The sequence below is a fragment of the Anarrhichthys ocellatus genome, unplaced genomic scaffold (genome assembly GCF_004355925.1).
Source record: "Anarrhichthys ocellatus isolate YVR2014 unplaced genomic scaffold, GSC_Weel_1.0 scaffold23, whole genome shotgun sequence".
In the NCBI taxonomy this organism is placed as follows: Eukaryota; Metazoa; Chordata; class Actinopteri; order Perciformes; family Anarhichadidae; genus Anarrhichthys; species Anarrhichthys ocellatus.
Genome location: NW_022280053.1, coordinates 2,559,172 through 2,576,516, shown reverse-complemented (window position 1 = coordinate 2,576,516; position 17,345 = coordinate 2,559,172). Strand labels below are relative to the sequence as shown.

Genomic DNA, 17,345 nt, shown 5'->3' with positions numbered 1-17,345 from the left:
GCGCAGGAAGATGGGGTACGAGAGGGAGATAAGAACGAGAGCCGACATCGAGACCGCAGAAGGCCATGAAACGGTAAACACCGGATTAACACTGGTGCTAACATGTCATGTTAGTTAATATCTTAATCATATCTGTTGTTGTTAAAAAAAGAATCAGTAGATGTACGTCAACACCGGAGGAAGAATGGCTGCGTAGGATGTTGTTTTTTTTATTTTGGTGAACGTAATAACATTTATTGCCTTTTATGTATATAGCGTTAGATAAATATAAGCTTAAATAAAGATAACGATCGCTGGACTACTATGAGCATATTTCATAATGTCCTATGCAGCCTAGTGCGGAAATAGCTGTGTACGCTTTATTGTTATAACATCGGTGTGATGCTGATGCGTAAAACTCATTTATTTGAATACAACATTTGATATAAGCCGTGCCATAACATTTGCATTACATGATTCCAATCAACAGTTTATTTGTCTCGTCCCGGACAGATATGAGGACAGACGGCCTCCGCCAGTGTGTTGGTACACATCCTGACCAGACAGCATGGGGCTGAAGATCAGCAAGGTAAGAAAAGACCACACAGTTCGGTAAAGTTGGAAAGATATACAGATTTGGACTTCCCGGATCAATAACTTGTTAGAAACGTGTTTTTTTTTAAGTCAAAAGCACATTTTTCTAAAATAGCTGTTGTAGTATAACAAGGAGGAGCCCATTAATGTATGAAGTGATCTTTGTCACACTACTTCATAAGTTATTAAATATTTTTCCCAATAAAAATTCACCATAATTAGTCAAAAGCACATTTTTCTATAATAGGTGTCGTGGTATAACAAGGAGGAGCCCACTGATGTATGAAGTGACTTTGGTCAGGCTACACTTCATAACACAGAAGCTATTGAATATATTGGTCTATGTCTTTTCGCCATTGCACTTTGGAGACGGTCCCCGCGCACTCGTCTCACAACACATTGAGACCGATGTTATTCGTGCAGTTCTGAGGACAGTCCGTTTAGATTAAACTAAGGTTGTAGCTCGTCGTCTGCCTTATACGGTTACAGAGAGGCATCGTTTGTCTTTTAACAACTTTTTGCTGACGAGTTATTGATCCACGGAAGTCCGAATCTGTGAATATCTTTACAACTTTACCGAACTAGAAATGACCAAACAACTGTAGGGTGTGGTGCTCAGACCTCTTGCCCTTCATCACCAGTATTATCGTTAATAGTATTATTGGGTAAAGGAGTATTACATCCATGCAGGTAGTATCATTGTCTTTATTGTTTATTGTTTATTGTAGATGAAGTATTTAGATCCTTTACTAAGTAAAAGTACTAATATCACACTGTAAAAACACCACTCTTGCATTGAACATATTATTTAGATAGAAGTATTTGTCATCGGGAAAATGATCTGTTACTGTTATATATAACATTATATTATTAGTACGCATGCCTTAATGTATAAACTGCATTTTTAGTTGAGGTGGAGTTTTTAAAATATCTTATGTGAAGCTGCAACCAATGATTATTTTCATTATTAATTGGCAGATTAGCTTCTCAATCGTTTGGTTTGTATGTCCATGACTCAGAGCCCAAAAGTGACAATTACTTGTTTTGTCTGACAAAAAGTACAAAGCCCAAAATGATTCAGAAGGGTGGCTAAGTGGTTATAGCTAATGCATGGATGGATAATTCATGACATGGAAATGCTGAAAGGAAGAAGCTGAAAAAGCTGTGGTTGACATTTCTGGATGTAAAGCTCAAATATATAAAAGTATATATCTATACTATATAAAGTACATACTATTGGGTAGTTAAATATGCAAAAATGCATCATATTTTATGTGCTCTTCATGTTTTTTTTAATGTAAAATCTGAATTTGTAAAGTAACTACTGCTGTTAGATAAAGTTGTGGAGTGAAAAGTACAAGAATTCCCTCTGAAATGTATAGATTGGCTATATATGGTATAGCAGACCGTATAAAGTGGCACAAAATTATAATTCTTGTGCTTCGTTCAGCGCTGTTGTTTTCCACTGCAGGGACAACAGAGCCACAGGCTGGTGATCTTCGCAGCCATCTTTGTCCTGATGACACTCCTCATCCTGTACGGCTCCAACAATGTCAACGAGTCTGTATATGCTCCCTTCCATGTGGCTACAAATTATGCCATCAAGGCCACAGATCTGAAGACGTGGTCCGGGAAAGACGGTTATGTGCCATTTCACGGGAACAAGGTATTTAATAGCTCGAACGCAAAATAATGTGTTTTTATGACGTGGAAATCCACATATGTTTAGATTACTATGTCATTGTGACTGAGACGATGTGTTTCTGTCACTCAAGGACTGCTTTGAATACTAGTGTACATGTAATTTGATTGGCTACTATACAAATCAGTGAAGGATGCAGCAGAAGGGAAAAGGTACTGTTGCACTAACTGAATGTTTCTGTTAACTTCAGTACTCGAACAGGAGTAAAAAAACACAAGATAGCAAAAGGAAGTTGTACACCAATAGAAACTAAACGCATGGACCTCCACATCACAACAGTAGGACATTATATGTAAGACATTATTAGGCGATTATTTAAAATGAAGAATAACCTTTAATAGATGAGTCACTCAAAAGCAAACTGTGTGAAAATGTTAGTGCAGTGTTGTCATGAGAATTCTCTCCAAATGAGCCAGATAACACATTCCTGTTCTGTTTCTCAGTGCGTTATCTGTTTTCCATCTGCCTGTTTGTCTTTATCATATCCATCATTATACATGATGGATTTATTAATAAATAATATATGCTTGTAAATAAAAATGAAAGCCGAAAGCATTCAATTAAACGCATCCATTATTTACAAAGTGGGAACTTGTTGCTGTGAGTGAATTGTCGTTTGTAAGCTCCGTTAGCGGCTCTGTGCTGCTTTGAGCGAAATCTAAGCATGTTAGACCATGTTCACTCACATTTGCTTATTAGTATTAAAAGCAGTTTAGAGCAGAAGCTGAGGAGAATGTTTTAGTATTGCAAGTATTTAGTCAGAAACATAAGTGATTTCAATTCACCCCGGGGGGAGCATGAATGTGTGTACCAGATTACATGGCAATCCAGCCACTAGTTCAGTTTTAGCCACTAGGCCAGGGGTCACTAATAGGCGGACCGCGGTCCGGTTCCGGACCCAAACGCCGTTGTATGCGGACCCGGATCTAAAACCGATAATTGATAATTAATAAATTCTAACAGAGCACTTCTATTTTTACCGGCACAGCTTTTCCAGCCTTTACGGCACTCGGTCAGAGGTCCAGGAAACACACCGACCAATTACATGTGTTGTAAATCATATATGTGTGTATTCCTATAAGCTTTGCAACTCCAGTGACATTTGCACACACACAAGAGAGAGACCCAACAGTCGGAGAAGTACGTGAGTCAGAGTTATTTCACATAGTGTTCTCTAAGAAGAGACATGTGGACCAGAGAGACCAGAGAGACCAAGAATAGACAGACTCATATATCTTCATTCTTCCTACAGGCAGTTCAAAACCAGTATGTCTCATATGTTCAGAGACAGCGTGTGAAGCGTCACAGCGCTGTTAACTCAACTTCCAAATTCAGCGATGTCAATATCACATCAACATTTTGTTTTTAGAAAACAAATACACAATTGGGGTAGGGGAACTCCTCAGCTACACTAATGATGGACTGTATTTACACCTTAAATGTTTTTCATTTCAGAGTATGAACCTACGCTGTCAGAAATGTGCGCTGGTGACGAGCTCCAGCCACGTCCTGGGCAGTCGCGCAGGAGAAGACATCGACCGCACGGAGTGCGTGATTCGTATGAACGACGCTCCCACGTTGGGGTACGAGACTGATGTAGGGAACCAGACCTCTCTGAGGGTCGTGGCCCACTCCAGTGTGTTCAGGGTGATCCGGAAGCCTAATGAGTTCCTACAGAGGCCAGACAGCAGCCCTGTGATCATCTTCTGGGGACCCCCAAGCAAGATCGGCAAGGAGGGCAAAGGAACGCTGTACAGGTTGATCCAGAGAGTCAGCATGACCTACAACAACTTGTCTTGTTTCAGTATCACAGCCAACAAGATGCGCAGATTTGACAGTCTGTTTCACAGGGAGACTGGACGAGATAGGTGAGTATTTAGGGAGCGAGTGAATCATATTTTATTGGGTAAAAGTCACTTTTCTTTCTCCAATATATTTTGTTTTTCTCTGCTCAGACAAAAATCTCACTCGTGGTTGAGCACAGGCTGGTTCACCATGGTCATAGCCATTGAGATGTGTGATAGCATCAAAGTATACGGGATGGTTCCACCAAATCACTGCGGGTGAGTAATGATGGCACTAGTCACCCTATGTAGACTCATTAAAACACTATAAAGCCATCAGTCGACTCATTATCACAGATAAGATGGTTGTGAATTAGAATATTAAACCCCTATTCTTCTAGGAAATCCAAACCTGGATCCAGGAAGATGCCCTACCACTACTACAAGCCCAGGGGTCCTGATGAATGTGTGACATACTTACAGAATGAGGGCAGCCGGAGAGGGAACCACCATCGCTTTATCACAGAGAAACAAGTGTTTGCACGCTGGGCAAAGCAGTACAACATCACCTTCACTCATCCCAAATGGTTTTAGACTTTTGTGAAAACCACAGAGAGATCCATCAGTGCTGAGAGAGGCCTCGAATGAGGCTTCAAAGAAAGCACATGATGAAATACTGCTGTTATCAGGAATAGCCACAAGGATGAAACATGTTTTGGACCGATAGACTGAGAAGAGTGCAGGATCTCAGTTTGGAGAGGAATTACTATATTGTGTATATTCCACATGGACTTGTAGTGGCCAGCAGACGGGTGTTTTCGTAAGTAGGAAAGAAGATGAATTTAAAGAAGAATTTTTACATGTTTGTAGTATTTTTGTTAATATGTATTAAAAAGTCATTATGTTTCCCATGGGAAGAGGGAATTATATCAGCAGGCATTCTCATTAGATTGGACTAAGTGGCCTACAAAACACTATCTCAGCTAGAGATTAGATTATTCTCTACAGTAATTGCAGTCTAATTCAGCAGACCACTAATTCATTCTACCTGTACATTGGTGCAGTGTGTGTGAGCAATACAGCTGGGAACAGTAACAGTTCCTGAACAGATGCCAAAACCACTTTTGTTCTCTTAGCTTAAATAATACGAGCATTTCAACATACATTTTGATTTATAAACAACTAAAGAACGTCTTAAATTTGACAAAAAACAGGATTTTAATGAGGAAACTTCTGATTTCATATGTAAAGATGACTGCCAGCTTAGTATACTTGGTGCTACAGATACTCTTTGTTGATTCAACAGTGACAAACAATTACACTGCAGTTTGTGCATCAGCTATCTTGCCTGTAATAATTAAAACAGATTGCTGAAATTACGTGGCACCACATTTATTCTAGAGATACCGATTGCCACATTATAAAGATTTGAAATCTCAGAGTTGTTATAACACTAATTTCTTACTGAACTACCGATTACTGATCTAAAACCTTTTTTTTAATACCTCAGTGGCATTCCAGTGCATGCAGCTTGTGTTTAAATAGTCCACAGAATGCATCATGGTCATGTTGTGTATCAGTATGTTGCCCTGAGGACCGCATGATTCAATTAAAAGTGAAATTGCCATAAAACTAAACATGAGAAGGGTTCAATGTCTTTCACTGTGTTGCCTTTTGCAAGTTGTTTATCGGTGAACGTGTCATCAGAATATTTATCTTCAAGGAGAGGCCGTCATCACCGATTGTTGTGATGAAGCCTAAAATAACATGAGTTTTGTATATAACAGTCAGTGTCTATAACTCAACTACACAAACACACATTTTATAATCAATGATGGAAGACAAAGTATTGGAAACGTGAACAAAACTAAATACAATTCAACAAAACCACAAAGTACAGGCTCCAAAATGTCATCACCTCTCTAAAACAGTTAAACAAAAATGTAACATTAACTTCATTGAAGTATTAATTATTGCAGGACTGTTGTATCAGTACTAAAAGCAGACGGGTGACTTTCTCTTACCGCGGGCGTGTGTTTGACCTACTCTCTCAGAAAAAATGGTGTTTATTGATGAAAATATTCAGTGACATTTGTTTGTGCGTGTTGTGCTTTGAAAAAATACAATACGAGTCGGTGCAAGCTTGTGGAAAGTATTTGTATTTAAATATGTACAATTTGTTAAGCCATTTACAAACACAGACATACAGAACAAAGACATGAAGAGAAATGTGACAGGTATCTAGTGACAGTGTGTGACTGCACACAATGCAGTGATTGGGATGTTTGTATTAACAGCTGTTTTAACTGTAAGCAATGCTACAAAGGTCTAATTATGGAAAATTAACAACTTCATGGTGAATACTAGATGATAAAATGTCTGCCAGCATGCCTTTGTTTACTTTCTGTGATCACTAATTCTTTAATGAATCATTGGAAACATCTGAAAAGGCGGTGGTGATCTTCTGTCTAAGCCCGGCCATGGAAACCAAGATGGCCTCCTGTTGAAAACAAAATGAGAAAAACTAAATTAACACAGCAGTGAGTGAAACAAGCGAGCTTAATCCAAAATACTTGCAGAATGTAAAGCATTTGCTGATGTCATGTGATAGGCCCTCACCTCTGTACGAATGGTCCTGCTGCCCTGACCGGGGCATGTGTTGAGGTACAGGTCAAATAACACACTGGGGTCAGTCACCTGCAGGTGTTGGTCCGTATCTACACTGGCCTCCAATCCCTGAAGGCCTCCAAAGACGACCAAAAGATGCCTAAAAAGGGGGAAAAAGTCAAGTTTAAATGAACACAAAGTAAAGACAACAATACAGAAAGTAGACGGCGCTTTCCGACACTAAAATTGCATTTTTCAGTTTAACTTTGAGCCCTTTCTGTCTCAGCAACAGACTCTCGTGAGATCTGGCAACTAATGTTCATGAACACCCCTGGCTAACTCATTTTGTTAATGCTAAATATAGCGGTTAGCTGTGTAAATATCTAATGCTAGCAAAAGAAAATCGAAATACATTGTGCAAATATAACCCGGTCCGCTTTCAACCATCCACACTACGTCCGCAACGTTTCCAAACGAGGTGGAGGGAGGGGAGGAGAGGCGAACAAGCAATGACCACGCCCACTTAGGAGACAGGAAGTGCACATGATTACAAATCATTGGCAGAGCTTGTGATGCCTTAGCTTGTGTTATAAAGTACTTTTGGTACATCAGAGGTTGAAGGGAATGTCATTAGTTTTAGAAGCATTTGATTGGAAACCAAAATACTGGACAAATTCAATTTGACCTCATGGTGGCGCCAGAGGAAAAGTAAGGGGGATCACCAAAGTCAGTATTTACTAAATATAATGAGAATCCATCTGATGTTGAGATATTTCAGTCTGGGCCAAAGCAGACCAGCAGACAGACCAACATTAGCATGCATGGCCAATGAGATCCCAATCTCATTGGCTCTGAACATACTTGAATGGTGACAGGGCTGCTTGGTCCATGTTGCCGCCTTTCTCTGATGTGCCAATGGTGAGATCGTATCCTTCTGCGTATGGACTCTCAGTGAAGACTGCACCTGCATTAACAAACCGACAGCAATGAGGATAAAGCAGTCGCAGCAGGGCCACGCCGCATACTGGATTCTTGCACAAGTTAGTGGGTTGGTGTGGATGAAAAATCCAAGATGTTGCAAATTAATGTGGAGCATATGTTTGAGTGTATCACGAGGATAGGAAACCTACTGAGACACGACGCCAGACGGACACTGTAACCCCAGTAAACACCTCCTTCAGTCCTGGGCAGGTGAGGAGCCACCACCACACCTTTACACATTTTGCTCTCTGAGGAAGACGGACACACACACTGAACTGATGTGCAGAATTGAATGTGCAATGAGGACTTTTCTTAAAGAAAAATAAAAGGTATGTTACCCTGATTTTGTGTCTTATTGAGCTTCACTGTGACTCGAAGTCCAGACTGCAGCTGTTTATCTATCCGGACATCCTTTGGGAGCAGATGGAGAGAGTTAATTCTGGGAAATTGTAAAAGTCATTTTTCACTGTTTTCTGACATTTTACAATCAATTAATCTAGAGAATACCTGGTAGATCAATAATCAGCTGCATCCAACACCTTCGAACATAGCGTCCACATCAGATGATGAAAGTGACCTTTATTAAAACATGCTCACCTTTCTCATTCCACAGTTGACCAATGAGCCTTTTCCTGGTTTGATCGGCCTGTCGAGGACGATTCCTTCCCGGTAATCTGATTCATCATCGATCCTCATGTGGTGAGGACTGTCTAAAGGGTTGAGCAAACCTGGTAGAAAAGAAGACCAATCACATCCTTTAGGGGCCTGTTTATACAATCTGTCTACATAGATAAAGTATTCAGTTAATAACCAATTGTACCCTCCGGGATAACAACTTGATCTGATCTACACACTTTTAGGGCCCCCCACCTGAGGATCTAAGGCTGCCAGCTGACTCATACGGGGTCAACATTTCCATTATGTAGCATGAGGCCAGACCCAGATGTGCTTTGAAAGTAGTCATTAAACTAACAGGAAGCCAATGAGAGAAGCAGGATTGGGGTGATGTCTTCTGTCAAACACAGTGAGAAGCCTCGCTAACTAGTGGGAGGCGAGAGAGTGTTGGCTAGCTGCTAAAAGCTAATTTGCCATATTTTAATGACATCAGTTTAATAACTTTTGGGGGATGCAGTTGTCTCAGTTTTTGTTTGAGGGGGGACCCACAGTGTAAAGACTTTGAAAACCAAAGCTGTTAATGAATGCATGAAAAGGAAAATTGGATTATTACCTGCGTACTGTAAGTCTTGATGTTTTGGGAAAAACCACTTGCGCAGATACCTGATGGAGAAGAAATGCTGCAATCACAATCTCATAAAATGGGCTGACACTGACATCTGATTATAAAACAATCCCACTTACTGGGGACATTCCAGGTACTGAAGGATTCTGGCAAGCTGAATACAAGCATGTCCTTTCTTCCCAACACCTTTAAATTCTCCTTCAACGCTCCTGTGGGACAAAGAACACATATTTTCTATGAGCTTTCTGGTGGTTTAGGGTGTGTTTTTCCTCCCATAACTTGTATCTTAATGGTTAACTTACTTGACATCTTCCCCATATTCATCAAACACGATGATCTCATCGACACAGAACACGACACAGGCTCGGGCGATCTGCCCGGCCAGGTACGTACGAAGCTCAGTGGACTGAGCGTTATCCAGGACAGAACCCGGCAGAGCCACGCTGACCGTGTAAGCCCGACCTAGAGAGAAACACGAACAGATCACACACTGCTGCACGTTGTTCACAGATATCATGACAATCCGTGAAATGATAACATGGGTTACCTTTTGTGCTTTGGCTCTGATCATGTTTTGCTCTCTCTGCGGACTCCGTTTTCTTTTTCTGCTTTTCCAACTGTTTGATCAGCTTGGCCTCTTTCGTTTGCTTCTGAGCCTCTTTTACTGTCATCAAGGAAGAATCAATGACATTGGTAAGCACATTAGATGTATGGAGACAGAATGGAAGGATCCACATTGATGGTCTATGACACCCAGGTTGGGAACCAGAGGTCTACAAATACAAATGTCAGTTGTACAGATTGAAAATTAAAACTTGTAACACTCTCTACAGTAGCAAATAAAGTCCAACTTTGACACGTGAGTCTCCAGGAGCGCAGTGATAATCACCTGAAACTACCCCAAGAAGTATAAATGATCATACATTAAAACAAACATTAATGCTGTGGCTAAATATGAGCTAAAACATCATATGAAATGTTAATATGTAACTTAACTGGAACGTTTTGTAAAACAAACAAAACCCACACGTTTCTTTTTGAACAAAGACACGTTATAACACCGTGGCTTGTTAAAACTTAATAAAGGAGCGTGCTGTAACTGACCTAAATGTAGCTAACGTTAGCTGTTTACTCACTTTCTGTTTTCCTTTTCTTCCAGTCCACCTTCTCTGCGGGCTGTTAAAAGCAACACACACATTACAGGTGATATAAAGAAATGTACAATGTCATTTTGATGTAAAACAACAGTGTTACGGTACCTGAGAGGGCATACTTTGGGGTCTTTTCGCTGCAACGTCGGTAGACATTTTTACACACACCAACACGTGAAGTGTATTTACTTCCGGGTCGTGATTCGCGTTTCAAAATAAAAGTCTGATGCTACTCTGGTTGACACTGGCTGATTAATACCGACGGTTTTATTTATTGAACTGCTGGGATTTCCAAACACACAACTGGGACGTCATAAAGGCATTGTCCTTTCAATAGTTTCCTCCTCCTTTGCTTCTATTAGGACCCCAGAATATAAGTTTCAACTGAAGGAAATATCAATTTCCATGAGAGGGTGATAATAACAACAACAAGTGAACCTTGAGTAATGATTTTTAGTAAAATATTTCGATCTTTAGACATTTTCCCTACATCTACATTTGGCCTGGCGTGGGTATCTTCTAAAAGTAAAATGAATATATGACATAGGAACCTCTACTTCCAAAAGGACCTCCCATACATTTGCTCATTTTTCAAACATCACATTACAAGTTGGCTTGATTTTTGATCAGGGTGTTATACGCTAGTTTATTGTGATTATTGCTGAAACCATTTTTTTCCCCCAAGGAATGAGACATATCTTGTCCATTTCTTGTTCTTTAGGTTGTTTAATAAAATTAACTTTTTGTGTAAAGGGGCCTGGCTTCAACTGTAAACTTTTCTAGCCTACTCTTCATATGGACATCAGAAGTATGCTCGGCTCACATTCTTTTATGAGACAAAAACATTGTCAATAAGGCAAGAGGACAGAGAAGGACAATAATACTGAAGATGTGGATTTATCGAAAGCTTTATTTAACCTGTTGGATACTTGGATATAAGACAAATGTTTCTGCAGTTACTGAGAAATAGAGTAATGAGAAATATGTTGTACAGTTTTTTACTTGAAAAATAAAAGTTAAGTAAGTGGACAAGTGATGCGTGACTGTGTGCTTTACTGTCTTTAACTCAATTTTATCAAGATGTCCTCAGCTGCATCCAGAGTGGAGTCCTCCTTTTAGACAAAAAAAAAGGTGAGTTTGAGTGACTGAAGGACATACTGACAACAAGAAACACGATGAAAATAAGAGAGGACTTGAATCAAATTACGATTTTGTTAACCTTGATGAAACAGAATCGGATATATTTGTCAAAGTCCTTTCTGTGCTCTGGGCTGTAGAATACTGAGACAGGGATTGTTGCTAAACCCTGAAGAAAAAAATACAAATAACATAGAGAGAAGTTGAGAAATACATCGAAATATATGGTTAAATAAAACTTATGTTATTGCTTTAGGTAGTCATTTTAAATAAAATTAAATACAGTTTTTATGACATTTTAATTGTTTACCTTCTCTTTAATTAGCCATTTAACAAATCTGAAGTCATGGGGTTCATCCACAGACTATACTGTTGCATGCATACGTTTATTTCTCATACATCTGCTAGTCACTTCTCTCGCATGCTCTTATAAACATGAACATGGCCAACTATCAATTACACAATAAAACACCCGACAGGCTCAACTTGGGGTACCAACATCCTAAAGTTTTAACAAACACCAAAGTTGTTCCTCTGGGAGAGAAACTCTTTTCTCTTTCTGGGTGATTGAAACAGTTTATTCTCCACCACAGGGAGCAGTTTGCCGACAGGCTGATTGAACTTTACTGGCGTCTATAAAACTCTCGCACAGCTCAGGTGTCAAAAGTCCACCAGTGTCATCACCACTTACCACACATTTTTGTCCACACGCTCTGTACTGTGTGCATGAAAGCGTCCCGACACGATTATCTGAAAAAGCAAAGCACAGTTGAAATTTGCCAATCATACAAATGCTCTTCAGTGCTGCTGCTGAACTCACCTGTTAATGGTTTCTAATTGAACTCTGACAAACTTCAGTGAAACTTCCTGCAACATTAAGTCGCCTCCACCCCTCCTTCCCCCAATCTTTCAACCTGTTGTACCTTTATATGACAGCGCTGTTTCCCTTCAATGACTCCTTATTGAGCAAAACGTAGAGTCCTGACATCTTCAAAATAACACACAAGGTGCAAAAGACAATAATGTAGCAACAGAAAACATTTGCATGTGGTGGTGATATTCCTTTTAACGTCTCGACCTTTAATCCAACATTCTGAGTAGATAATTTAATTAGAAACACCGTCAGTACACTGCTGACTATGAATGAGTTACATACTCCGAACTCAGGTTGGCTGCCAACTCACATCGTTAATATGTTCAAGAAAAGCAGACACACCAGGAGTCAAACAACTTTACAATAAATTACTTACAGTTTAGTCAATATAGTGTGATGAAAATCAATTTATTGTGATTAAAACATTAAGACAGTGCTTTTAAGCCTCAACTTTAGCTGAACATATACGACTCTTATTAACTGTATATCTAAATCGCTATTAGGTTGTTGTTTCACACTGTTCACATGGACAGCCAAATATTGTAATATACACTTAACACGACATGAGCCTCTGAAGCTACAACAGAAGATAAACACTAAAACAGAGTGGATTCATTAAAAGGCTTTCCAAAAAATGTTGTGCTTGACATTATTGCACAGGAAGATTCACATGGATTTTTTTGTTGAAACCTGAGTTTTTACGCAATGTGTATTAACATATAGGAGTGTAACGGTTCACAAAATTCTCGGTTCGGTTCAATACGATACAGTGGTGCCACGGTTCGGTACGTTTTCAATACAGCAAAAAAAGCAGAAAAGCCAGCACCTTGCTGGTGAGACTCTCGAGGGGGCGTGTCTAAAGAAGATGGCTCTTCATCTCCCATTCAGTAGTGAGATAATGTGTCGTTACAGTCAGGTAGCTTTGAGTAGTCTGTGACGTCCGGACTTCTGTTGTCAGAGGAGCTTCGGACATTTGATTCTCTGTTTGGGATTGTGTTTTCTTTTACAAAGCAGGAATTGTGGTCTGGAGAAATGGGCTCGTGAAGGAGTCGTGCGTTTCAAACAAATGGTTTGTAATGCCTACCGAACGGTTCAATACAAACATGTGTATTGTTACACCCCTAATGGACACCATTGTCTTTAAGTACTCAACTGTGCCATTAGGACACACAAGCACTGAATATGGCTCATTTCAACTGAGGAAGCAACCTAAGCCGGTTTATAAAGCCAGGTGAGCTCCGGACGGACGGGTGATGCTTCTTGTGGTGGGTGATTTTTTTTTACTGTGTCTGACTCCACTTCCTTAAGATGTCCATTGCTGCATTCAGGGTGGAGTCCTCCTGTTAGACAAAGAGAGTGAGTGTGAGTCAAAGAGCGAGGCAGGAGAAGGCTGAGATCAGATTCATTTCAGTCCATTACGTTGAATTCACCTTGATGAAACAGAACCGAATGTATTTCTCGAACTCCTTGCTGTGCTCTGGACTGTAGAATGCTGAGACGGGGATTGTTGCTAAACCCTGAAGAAAAATAAATGATATAGTAAAAAGTCAGAGAAGTTAATTATACGCCAAAATTAAATGTTGCACAAAAACAGATTTCCATAAAAACAAACTGCAACACTTGTGCTGCTGCTTCAAAAGGAATTTGTTACTCGGTCCTTAATAAAATCCAATAAAGTATTAATTGAATTATGAATATTTACCTTCTCCTTAGTCAGCCACTTAACAAATCTGAAGTCAGTGGGCTCATCCTTAGTGCTCTGGTCATTCAAGTCCACCTCTGTCAAAAAACCAACATTAATTAGACAACACGAATAAAAGAATGAACTGGAAAAACACATTTTTAAAAGCAGTTTTATTTTTTTAGCTAAGACGTATTCAGGCGTTTGTTCTTCACTCACTGGCAGACGAGATGTCAGCGATCATAAAATAGCCTCCCTCCGGCATGATGGGCCGCAGACCCACACTCTCCAGACACGAGGCCAGCTTCTCTCTCTTCTGGTGCAACATGGCAGGCAGCTGCTGGAAGTAGCTCTCTGGAGTCCCAAACAGCTCGTACTCTCTCTCAAACCCACGAGCTACTGCCTCCTGTTGAAGGCGGGAGTGGAGGGAAAGACCAACATGGGAAATGGGATACGTTTCAGAGGCGTGGCTTATGTTAAAATGACAATGGTGACATTTGCAGATTGATTTGTTCAAGCAGAAGAAAAACTTTCCTTAAAAGAAAACATGTTTCATTTCGACAGATGAATCTAAAATGCTCAGGTTTTGTGTATTTACCTGAGCGGCTGTAGGACAGTGGTACACACAGTTCTGATGGATTGTTTTCATGTGTTGAATGATATGCCCAGAGCTGATGACCCAGCCAACCTGGAAAGAACAATGTTTCGTAAAGATGAATACATGACTGAAATACTCAAGACAGTTTGTGCATTACCTTCCAGCCGGTAGCACTGAAGGTCTTTCCTGCACTGCCGATGGTGATGGTTCGTTCCCACATGCCAGGAAGGCCGGCTGTCAACACATCAACATAATGAACATCATGCAGCTTCACACTTTGTGTGCATTCTGTTGAACTCGGGCTGCATCTCACCGATCTTCACGTGCTTGTTTCCATCATAAGTCAGCCACTCGTACACCTCATCACTGATGCACAGCACATCGTGTTTGATACACAGATCAGCAATCATTTGGAGCTCTTCCGTCTTGTAAACCTGTAATGGACATAAATGTGTGAACACATTTCATTCAGCTGGCTTTACAAGGAGACACTACTCTGGTAAATGTCTTACTTTGCCCAGTGGGTTGTTGGGAGTGTTGATGACGATGGCTTTTGTGCGTGGAGTGAATTTACTGGCCAGCTCCTCAGCAGAAAGAACCCAGTCTCCACTTGACGGGACGGTGCTTCCCTCAACTTTCTTGAATTTAATAAGAAAGAATAACAGTTGATGTATACATTTTGTAAGGACAAAAAGGTGAAATTGTTGAAAGATGCTCTGCAATTATTTGTGTAAAAAGTGTAACTCACCGGCCTCAGAGGTACATAAACTGCCTTTCCTCCGGTCATCTTCACCATTGGCTGGTAGCAGTCGAAGAACGGTTCAACAATTATGACCTGAAAGAAAAATTCAATGTTTTGAATGAAAAAGAAAAACCACAATATGTAGCACTGTGTTCACTGTGCTGAAGTTAAAGTTACTAAAGGAACTTGTATTTTGTGTTCATTTGGCCGGTCCCTGTGGACAGAAGTGGTAGTGCTTCCGTGAGTCCCTTTAGAAAACAGTTGAGTAAATTACTTTGACTTGAGTGGATTTTCATACCTCATCCCCTTCATCAATCAGAGCTTGAAATGTACAGAAGAGAGCCTGATAAGCTCCAACTGTGACCAGCATGTCTTCAAAAGGATCAATCGCATGTCCCACGATCTTACTGAAGAACTTAGCCAGAATATTTACAAGAGGAGGATGGCCCTGAGGAAAGAAAGGATACTTAATTATAAGGTGACTCTCACCGTTTGTTCTGCAACTTAAGCAGACTTTTCAATCAATCACAGAAAGATAAAAAGTTTCCTCAAGCGTGTCTCTCCACTTACAAAAGCTCGGGTATACTGGTGCATTTGGTGTCCTCCACTCACAGCTTTACAAAAAGCTTCTTGGACAAATGTGGGAGGAGAGAAGTCAGGAAATCCCTGTCCAAGATTCACCGCTTTGTAGTCTGCTGCCAGTTGTGTGAATTCAATCCTGTTGGTGCAAAACAGGTCACACACTGCAGTGCAGCTCCATAAATTACAATGATATGACCACAAATCCTATCCTGCGATCGTCATATTATTGAACAATTACGTACACACAAGTGAGTAAGAAAAATACATATATTACAATTATAAATGCTTTAGAATGAATTATTTGTGTAGAAAGTTTAATGCAAGAAAAAAAACCAACAAAATGATGTAGTTTCAAGACATATCTTTCTAGTCTTGCAGATATTTTTGGCTTCACTTGCCCAGGTTTTGAGATATTCATCTCTGATTTCTGCAATGGATCAGTGAGAAAATAATCTTTTATATAAATGTATAAATGTTGATATGTGATTCAAACTGTATTACGTACCACACGTTCTTGCAGACACCGACAGTTCTGCGTGCTTGAAGTTGTCGTGACATGATTGCCTGAAATAAAAAGCACATTTGTAAGAACGTCATGTGTCGCTTTATGGATCAATTAAATGCAGCTGTACTCACTTTATTAATGTTTCTTATTGAGGAGTCCTCAAATTAGCAGTCAGACTCCTGATTATTCCCTTCATCAATCACATATCTTGCAGAGAGAGAGAGAGAGAGAGAGCGGACTGAGAGAGCCTGAACACAGAAGCTGGACTTTACCCCTTTTGGCGAATCAGTGCATGATTATTAAGAGGAAACCCCCGTTGAGTGTTAGAATTAGTTCTAGAGACTTGGCATTGTTAGTCATAAATGGTGAGAATGTTCATAATAGGCAATAGTAAATTATAGACGATGTACATAACTATTCGTACTGGGTGTTAGGGTTACATCCTATTGACAGCGCCTCGGGCATTAACCGTAAAAGACTTCCAGAAAGACAATAATTCCGAAATCCTAACGATTCAGCTTCGGGGTGAGATAGAAGGCCGAAGGTATTGTTGCGACACCTCCAAGAGGAACGGATATCCTCGCAGGTGGAACAGCCGGACGGAGTAACCTGTTAGGTGCGTAAGGCTCCCCCGCTTAGACATGGGGCGGGCAGGACCCGTTCACGCTACAGTACCTTACAAGCGAGCCCAAGTTCTCGTATTAGGCTCGTGCGACATAAGCCAGGTGTGCGCACAATGCATGTCGGGTAGATTTGCGTCCGACTTGATCCCGATTTGCTCTGACGTCATGAACTCGTGAGCAACGATAACCTCACGAGAGCGAGGCGGCGGCAGATTTTAGAGCCATGCGCTGCAGTTGCTCTCCACCGCCTGCATGACCCCAAGGCATGATGGGAAACTTCTGGCTGTCGTCGGATCAAAGAGCTGATTGGCTCTTAGATTTGACAACAAACAAGTTAAGTAGAAAATCCTAATTTTCTGTATAATTAATTGTAATACTTAACGCTAGATTGTCGGCCAATAGTCTCATTTTGTGCAATGATGTGGCTGATAATAATAATATATAAGGTTATTTATTTAAATAAATAAAGATATTTATTGAGAGAGCCTGCATCCTACTTGATGTCAACATTTTTTCAGTCAGAGCACTGAATGTGTCCATCGATTAACGATTGTGAAGCATCACA

The 17,345-nt window shown here is 40.3% G+C and overlaps 3 protein-coding genes across 8 annotated transcripts; 1 reads left to right on the top strand and 2 right to left on the bottom strand.

Moving 5' to 3' along the window:
• The first annotated feature begins 1 nt into the window (after nucleotide 1).
• st6galnac6 (ST6 (alpha-N-acetyl-neuraminyl-2,3-beta-galactosyl-1,3)-N-acetylgalactosaminide alpha-2,6-sialyltransferase 6) lies at nucleotides 2-6,447 on the top strand. 3 transcript variants are annotated; one of them, XM_031860285.1, is made up of 6 exons: nucleotides 2-73; nucleotides 493-568; nucleotides 2,045-2,239; nucleotides 3,731-4,143; nucleotides 4,231-4,338; nucleotides 4,461-6,447. In XM_031860285.1, exons 2-6 carry the CDS (start codon nucleotides 548-550, stop codon nucleotides 4,651-4,653), a joined length of 930 nt encoding a protein of 309 aa, XP_031716145.1. In that variant the 5' UTR covers nucleotides 2-73; nucleotides 493-547; the 3' UTR covers nucleotides 4,654-6,447. The 3 variants fall into 3 exon arrangements, with proteins under 3 accessions (XP_031716145.1, XP_031716143.1, XP_031716144.1); XM_031860283.1 differs by having other exon boundaries at nucleotides 2,024-2,239; XM_031860284.1 differs by having other exon boundaries at nucleotides 4-73; nucleotides 470-568; nucleotides 2,024-2,239.
• Nucleotides 6,015-10,254, bottom strand: spout1 (SPOUT domain containing methyltransferase 1). Its single transcript, XM_031860281.1, has 12 exons — nucleotides 10,147-10,254; nucleotides 10,024-10,063; nucleotides 9,435-9,551; nucleotides 9,190-9,349; nucleotides 9,007-9,096; nucleotides 8,876-8,925; nucleotides 8,245-8,375; nucleotides 7,986-8,058; nucleotides 7,797-7,895; nucleotides 7,528-7,630; nucleotides 6,679-6,826; nucleotides 6,015-6,559 (listed from the first exon to the last, which is right to left on the bottom strand). Exons 1-12 carry the CDS (start codon nucleotides 10,192-10,194, stop codon nucleotides 6,473-6,475), a joined length of 1,146 nt encoding a protein of 381 aa, XP_031716141.1. The 5' UTR covers nucleotides 10,195-10,254; the 3' UTR covers nucleotides 6,015-6,472.
• A 2,184-nt stretch (nucleotides 10,255-12,438) lies between these two features.
• Nucleotides 12,439-16,956, bottom strand: kyat1 (kynurenine aminotransferase 1). 4 transcript variants are annotated; one of them, XM_031860123.1, is made up of 14 exons: nucleotides 16,582-16,956; nucleotides 16,289-16,364; nucleotides 16,158-16,216; nucleotides 15,641-15,788; nucleotides 15,369-15,518; nucleotides 15,077-15,163; nucleotides 14,841-14,966; nucleotides 14,642-14,762; nucleotides 14,486-14,562; nucleotides 14,329-14,418; nucleotides 13,950-14,136; nucleotides 13,752-13,828; nucleotides 13,480-13,566; nucleotides 12,439-13,389 (listed from the first exon to the last, which is right to left on the bottom strand). In XM_031860123.1, exons 3-14 carry the CDS (start codon nucleotides 16,208-16,210, stop codon nucleotides 13,330-13,332), a joined length of 1,263 nt encoding a protein of 420 aa, XP_031715983.1. In that variant the 5' UTR covers nucleotides 16,211-16,216; nucleotides 16,289-16,364; nucleotides 16,582-16,956; the 3' UTR covers nucleotides 12,439-13,329. The 4 variants fall into 4 exon arrangements, with proteins under 4 accessions (XP_031715983.1, XP_031715982.1, XP_031715984.1 ...); XM_031860122.1 differs by having other exon boundaries at nucleotides 16,289-16,405; nucleotides 16,627-16,956; XM_031860124.1 differs by having other exon boundaries at nucleotides 16,627-16,956.
• Between the last annotated feature and the right edge of the window lie 389 nt (nucleotides 16,957-17,345).